The following is a 7,618-nucleotide window of genomic DNA, read 5'->3' as shown; positions in this document are numbered from 1 at the left end:
TATTAAAAACAATTAAAAAAATTAAAATGCCATAAATCTATCCCATAGTTTGTAGACGCTATAACTTTTGTGCAAACCAATCAAAATTCACTTATTAGGATATTTTTTTACCAACAATATGTAGCAGAATACATACTGGCTTAAATTGTTGAAAAAATTTGATTTTTCTAATTTTTTTATTGGGAATGTTTTATAGCAAATAGTAAAAAACATTGTTTTTTTTTTTGTTTTTTTTCAAAATTGTTGGTCTTTTTCGTTTATAGCGCAAAAAATAAAACCCAGAGGTGATCAAATACCACCAAAAGAAAGCTCTATTTGTGGAGAAAAAAAATATCAATTTTATTTGGGTACAGCATCGCACCACAGCACAGTTGTCAGTTAAAGCAAAACAGTGTCAAATCACAAAAAATGGCCAGGCCATTAAGGGGTAAAAACTTCTTCAGCTGAAGTGGTTAACAGAGTTCGCAGCTCGGGTCTGAACTTTTGCGATGTTCGAGAGTTCTGGAGTGAAACGAACCATCTCTACACAATACCGTAGTACCATAGGGGTTATCAGGAGGAATCACAGTGAAGGACACACTATTCCATACACCTGGAAGTATGGCATTGGATAAGTATCGAGAGCTCTGATACAGCATGACGTTTTAGCAAACAGGTTGATGCACAGGTATGTATAAAGCTGTTTTATTCACAGGTCAGCTCTTTTGTGATTTCATAGACTCTCTGGCAGGGTAGCATTATCACTAATTTCTTTGTGACAACCTTTTGAATTCTGGGACAGAAAAATGGTCATAAATGCCTTTGGTGTGAAGGATGTCTTGCCTATGCCCTCCATATGACAGCTATTCTGACGAAGTGCAACTATAAATGCTTCAGGAGCTTATGAAAAGAACAGTGAGGCATTTAAAATGAAATTGCATCTAAAAAAAAAAAAATAAAAATACAAATTTTGACAGGTAAGATTTTTATCACAGAAAAGACCCTATTGGTTTCCTCAGTCATAACTTCTTTTCCCTGCTTATCAATATTTGTGTTCACTGAGCCGAACATGCGAAGCTCAGTGTATGTTTACATCTGCATGCACGGGAGTGGCATCAATGCAGCCCCACCAACCAAGTGGCCGAGGATTAGGAGCATAGAAGGAAGACAGGGAGAAGATGACACAACCTGTGACCAATGGCAGTGCTGACACCACAGCACTTGTGGGGATTGTTCTGTCTCAGCATCGATTGTACCTGTGACCCTCTTGTAGACCCAGTCTGTAAGTGTGTGCAGCAGGTTGAATGATGGCTTTAACAGATAGTTTACTCAATGAATAAAGACTCCAGAGGTGTTCTCCAATGCTTCTTTATGCTTCAAGTTAGCAAAGGCATAAACATAGAGGCTTTTCCATAGGTAAATTTACAATGAAGTTACACAGCTTCCACACTCTGCAGTCTCCTCATAACAACTAAACAAAATGGCAGTTACAGCAGGAAAATGGAGATGGGAGAAACCATCTAGCCAGAAACAGCAGGGGTGCTAGGAAGATACCAATATCATAGCATAACATAACATGTAATAACAACTGCTAGACAGTTAAGCTGCGTGGCAGCACACTCCCCGCCTGGTATCGTGAGATACCACTACACAATTATTTTCCATAAACATACAATTAACATTGCATACAGTAGAATGCTATGTAGCCCTCTCCTCTAAGCTAACTATGCTAGAGATCTAAGTGACTCCTTCACATAACACTGAATCAGAATTTTTGGAAGCAGGCATAATTAGGACTGTCTCAGTGACTGGTCTCAGGAAGGTTTTTGGGCTCCTGTCCTTTACAATCCTGACTTCCACACTTCGGACCTTTCCATCATCACTAGCAATGGCCTTTGAAATAACTCCAACTGGCCACTGGATCCGATTGGTTTGCTTTTCTTTTAGAAGAACCAGGTCCCCTTCCTTTAAGTTAGGCTTCTGGGTTTGCCACTTTTTACGTCCTTGAAGAAGTGTGAGGTATTCCCTCCTCCATCTGTCCCAGAAACAATCTGCAAGGTATTGAGCATATCTCCATTGACGTTTATATATGTCCTTTTCATCAAAGATGCTCTTTGGCGCTGGGATCTGTCCAATTTTCCGGCTCAATCATGCAGCTGGAGTTAAAACAGTTGGACATTCTGGGTCTGTGGATACAGCTGTCAGCGTTCTTGAGTTGATTATTGCTGCGACCTCAGCAAGGAATGTAGTAAGTACTTCATGGGTAAGACGTGAAGAACTCACATCAAGCAACATAGAATCCAGTATGCGCCTTGCCATCCCAATCATACGTTCCCATGCTCCGCCCATGTGTGAAGCGTGTGGTGGGTTGAATTTCCACTGGTTTGCAGTGGCGGAGAAGGTGGCCCTTGGAGGTGGCTCTGTCTGAGAAGCTCGCTCCCGCAGGGGTTTGTTAATGCTCTGGGACGCTCTCTCGCTATAATTGAACTGGTTGGTCAGTTTTCTCTCCTTCTTGTTCTTGGATGGTATTTCCTCACCTTCTGTCCATTCTTCACTAGCCTGAGCGTCAGACTTCCCATCTGTATCTTTGTCTCCCGGCTCTGTGGAGTCGTTGGTCTGAGTCTCTTCAATGACTCCCAACTTCGCCATCTGTCGTCGCGCTTTATCAGAGTCTTCGTTTAACATGTTTCCATCCAGGGAGAAGTGTACGGCCAGCTGGTCCACGATGCTAATGGGTTTGTAGGCCAGTTCCTTAAAACTGTACCTCACAATGTTCTGGGGGGCATGAGGGTTGTTTGCAGTCAGGATACGAGTGAATTCCTCCTTAAGTTCAGCCTCGCTGAGTTCCAGCTGGTCCGGAGGCTTAACCAGAGTCTTGGCCTGCATCCATTCATCAGCTCCATCCCCCATAACTGTGGAGTCATCTTCATCCTCCAAATTTCTTCTTGAGCAGATGTTGGAACTCAATGCTACAACTTCAGGCCGGATTTCCGGATCAGTATCTGGATCCTCCAGATGGAAATCGATATCTTCTTCTGAGTTTGTAGAAGACTGGTCCATTAAAAACTTGGGTTCTGAAAACCAAATGGTTTGTGTGAGGACAACTGCTGGCACTAAAATCTTCTGCATGAATGCTAGAAAGTGCTCTCGCTTCTCAGGTTTGTTACGGAGAGTTTTCTTCAGTGCAGCAAATCTGGTTAAAGCTTGTTCTCGATTGTTAGGGAGAGTAAGCCTTGGTACTCGGAAGGGTACTGGAGCTACCCAATTGTTGGAATTGTCCTTGAAGAACTCTTCATCCGTAATCTTAATGAGCTCCTTGTCTTCGACTGAAGGAGCAATCTTGTTGTCATCACAAGTAGTCTGGTACACTGAATCACCAAAGTCCTTTTGAGAAGTGAGCTTGCAGTTAATGCTTTGGAGTGCTTGATATGGAACTTCGTTCTTAAAATCAAGTCTTTCCTTCACATAATAGTGCGATGGACATTTCATCAATTGACAGGTAACATTAGTTTTGTAGGAAGCTACATCCAAGAGCTTGTGAGATTGGTCTAAGCAGACTTCTCCTATTATCACCCATCCAAGATCGAGTTTCTGGGCCTGAGGAGCATCATCTGGACCGTTACATAACTCTCTTATTTTATGAACTCTAGGAATGTCTCTCCCTAGTAGAATCAAAATCTTAACATCCTTGTTAAGTGGTGGAATGTAGTTAGCAATGTGACTCAAATGAGGGTGATGACGTGCAACCTCTGGTGTGGGGATTTCTTCTCTGTTGTTCGGTAGCTGATCACATTCGATTAGAGTTGGAAGAGGAAACTCTGTGTCCTCATATTCTGATGCAACTACGAAGCCATGGGCTCTTCTTCCAGAAGTATTGACCTTTCCTGCACATGTCTGCAAGGTATAGGACCAGGTCTCTCCTTGAATGTTGAATAGGTCAAAGAATTCTGTACTGGCCAATGAGCGATTGCTCTGATCATCGAGTATGGCATACATTTTTATGGATTTTTGTGGACATCCTTCAGGAAAAACTCTTACAAGACATATCTTGCTACAAGACTTGCTATGAAGCCCTTCTCCACATACCTCTGTACACCTTGTGGTTACGGGGTCGACATATTGCTCAGTTCTCTCCCCGCCATCATCTGATGTAGTCTTGGGGTTGCTGCCGAGTGAAGGTTTCCTTTTGAACAGATCTGAATGAAGAGCGTCCACATGTTTGTCACTGTTGCAGAGAGAACATCTGATGGCGATCTTACAGTCTCTAGCTAAATGATCGGAGGATGCGCAACACTTAAAACAGATATTATGCTCTTTGAGAAATGACTTGCGTTCTTCAATAGGCTTGTCCTTAAATGCACGACATTTGGAGAGAGAGTGTGGCGCATTATGAATAGGACACTGTTGATTAAGATTGCTAGCTTTGATGTCTGTAGCTAAGACGTTGGATGCTATCGCGGTCTTCCCCACTGCAATAGGATGCCTTAAATCCTTGAATTTACCGTTGGTGGCAATACCCCTTGAAGTACTTAAAGGAATGGTGGTTGTATCTGGATAGAAGAAGCTTGGGTCATTCTTGGATCTTGCAACCTTCCGCACGAACTCTGAAAAATAAGAAAAGGGAGGGAAGGAAACACAATGCTCATACTTATACTTTGATCCTACACTAGTCCACTTTCCCTGAAGATGACTAGGCAACTTTGCTACAATAGGATTTACGCCCTGAGCAGTGTCTAAATAGCTAAGACCTGGTAAACTAGGATCTAACTTAGCAATTTCAAGTTCATGAAGGAGGTCACCTAACTCTCTAAGCTTATGATTGTCCTTAACAGAGATTTTAGGAAAGTCGTTTAGTCTCTGGAATAAGGCAGATTCAATGACTTCGGGGCTCCCATAGTCTTGTTCTAGACGTTCCCAGGCAGCATCAAGGCCTGCTTTAAAGTTATAAATGTAGACAGATTTAAGTCTCTTTACTTGTTCTGAAGATTGACGCCCCAACCACTTTATTAGTAAGTCAAGTTCTGCTTGAGGTTCAATGTCCAAGTTCTTGGTTACCGCCTTAAATGTAGATCTCCAACTCCTGTAGTTCTCTGGGCGGTCATCAAATCCAGACAGTCCAGTTGTAATCAACTCTCGTCGAATCATATACTTGCTGAACTCTGCAATGTCAGTGCTTTCAGTTTTTATAGCCACAGGGTCTACTGATGGTGTGCCGTCTTGGACCATGGTTGGTATCTGATGTTGGCTGGTAGGTAGAGAGAAAGGTGTTGCAGATGGGTTTAATTTAGGTAAGGGTCTGTTGACTGAAGGTCTCTGAGCATTTGAAGTCAAAGAGAGCTGTATCAAAGGGGGTATAGAGTTCATTCTGTAGTCTTCTGCTGTGCCCTTGTAATCTCTATGCACATAGGGTTGTGGTGGCACATGAGCTGCGTAGGTTGATTCACTTGATTTTGTGACGTGCGGTAGTTGTGGAGGGTCTCTGTTAGTAGGTGCGTCTAGTTGACCAGCTTGCTTTGGCGACACATTGCCTTCTGATCCACTTGCTGGATGATTATGAGAAGAATCTCCAACTGTAGGTGGGACTGTATTGTCGTGGTTCTGAGTTAGGACATACTGTAGGGTCCTTTCAACAGGGTCTTGACAAGCAGCTAAGCTGGTACAAGCTGCTCCTTCTTCTTCCAATAGGGCTTGTTCCAAGACAGATAACTCTGCTAAAGCTACTTCCTTTTCTCTATTCTTCTGAAGAATTTCTAGCTGAGCCTCTGTTTCTGCTTGTATTCTTGCCTGAATGCGTTTAGCTTCTGCTTCCTTGCATTTAGCTTCTGCTTCCTTGCATTTAGCTTCTGCCTTGATGGCTGCTTCTTTTTCAGAGCAGGCGGCTTGAACCTGGGCTACTGCAACCTTTTGGCGAGCTTTGAGAATTTGGTCGCTCAGTATTGACCTTATAGAGCAGGACCGCAATGACTTAGAAGAAGATTTATGATATGAGCGGGCAGACCTAGAAGATTTTCCTGAGTGTCTTGAAGAAGCAGAGTTACAGGATATAGTCTCATATAGCTGTGCCAATCTCCCTTCTATCTGTGCCTTTGCTTCAAGATATGTGCTATGCCTCTGCTGGTCATTAGAAGTAAAGTCCTTTAATTCCAATGCAGCTTCCTCTATGTTGGAATGTGACAATAGGGAATAGTACTTCTCAGAAAGTCTTTTATAATTCTCAAATGCCTTCTTAACCCTTGAGAGAGCAGTGTTCAATTGCTCAGAATTGTTGCTAGTTACATTAGTGGCTGTTATACAACTTAAAGTCTTTTCCCATAATGCAGTCAGGTTACTAGAGGTTTCTTCCTTACTTGCTTCATAAACCTCCCTTGCCTTCAAGGATGGATGAGGGGCTCTGACAGGACGAGCAGAATGAAGTAAGGAGTCTGCTTTATCTTGACTAAATGCAGGTAACTCTGTGAGATCTCTGTCAGACATAATAAGTACTGTATTTCTGGTGTCTTGTTAGAAATCTGCCAGAGCTCAGCTCTGTAAGTAGTGACTTCTGTTATTAAGCAGGCTGGCTGAGGTATTTTTTGTTACAATAGTGGCTATTGCTGGAACTAGTTCAAACTGGATCACCTCAGAAGGCTGTAACAGTAATGAAGCAGTAATAGGTGGCTGGTTTCATATGCAGAGTGATGCTTCTGGTGACTCACAGACAAGTTTGGTACTTACAGTTCTGAAGCTGTATATTACCATGGACATTTACTTCAAGTACTTTTTGGAACTGTACTCTCTGAAGCTGTGTATTCCTGGAAATTTACTTTTTGAAGCTGTGTACTCCTGTAAATTTACTTTTTGAAGCTGTCTCAGCATCGATTGTACCTGTGACCCTCTTGTAGACCCAGTCTGTAAGTGTGTGCAGCAGGTTGAATGATGGCTTTAACAGATAGTTTACTCAATGAATAAAGACTCCAGAGGTGTTCTCCAATGCTTCTTTATGCTTCAAGTTAGCAAAGGCATAAACATAGAGGCTTTTCCATAGGTAAATTTACAATGAAGTTACACAGCTTCCACACTCTGCAGTCTCCTCATAACAACTAAACAAAATGGCAGTTACAGCAGGAAAATGGAGATGGGAGAAACCATCTAGCCAGAAACAGCAGGGGTGCTAGGAAGATACCAATATCATAGCATAACATAACATGTAATAACAACTGCTAGACAGTTAAGCTGCGTGGCAGCACAGGGATCACTAACCAGGTAAATCTACCATGCTAATACACTGTGCATACTGGCATATTATGGCTAAAAGCTTCTAGGGCTCAATTTCAATTGTTTAGTGAAGAGGTTTATTTCTGTCTTAGCCCTGGTTCACACTTGTGCGTGTGCGGGGTTCGCATGTAATGTCGGAGCGCACTGCTCCGACATTACATGCGATCAGCTGTGCGGTGCGAGTTTAGCCATACAAACTGTATGGCTAAATTCGCACCGCAGCCGCACCAAACACGCACAGGGACCCTTTTTTCTAGCCGCATCAGGATCGGATCGCACAGCGGTTCACACTTGTGCGATCCGATCCTGTGCGAACTGCACGATCGCACTGCGATATGCGATCAAACTGGGGGTGTCGTTAAGATTACATTGACACCCTTAGCGT

General features: G+C 42.8%; 1 protein-coding gene across 1 annotated transcript; it reads right to left on the bottom strand.

The window, feature by feature from the left end:
* Window positions 1–712: 712 nt before the first annotated feature.
* On the bottom strand, window positions 713–6,453 carry LOC309544376 (uncharacterized protein; the record flags this gene model as incomplete). The annotated part of the gene is made up of 3 exons (XM_082243291.1): window positions 713–772; window positions 4,699–5,733; window positions 5,833–6,453. The coding sequence occupies 3 exons, from the start codon at window positions 6,451–6,453 to the stop codon at window positions 713–715; spliced, it is 1,716 nt and encodes a 571-aa protein (XP_082099417.1).
* Window positions 6,454–7,618: the final 1,165 nt, after the last annotated feature.

The sequence above is a fragment of the Pelophylax lessonae genome (genome assembly GCF_965119305.1).
Source record: "Pelophylax lessonae genome assembly, chromosome: 1".
Taxonomy (NCBI): domain Eukaryota; kingdom Metazoa; phylum Chordata; class Amphibia; order Anura; family Ranidae; genus Pelophylax; species Pelophylax lessonae.
Note: the sequence above shows the minus strand (reverse complement) of the source record. Positions and strands in the feature narration are given on the sequence as shown.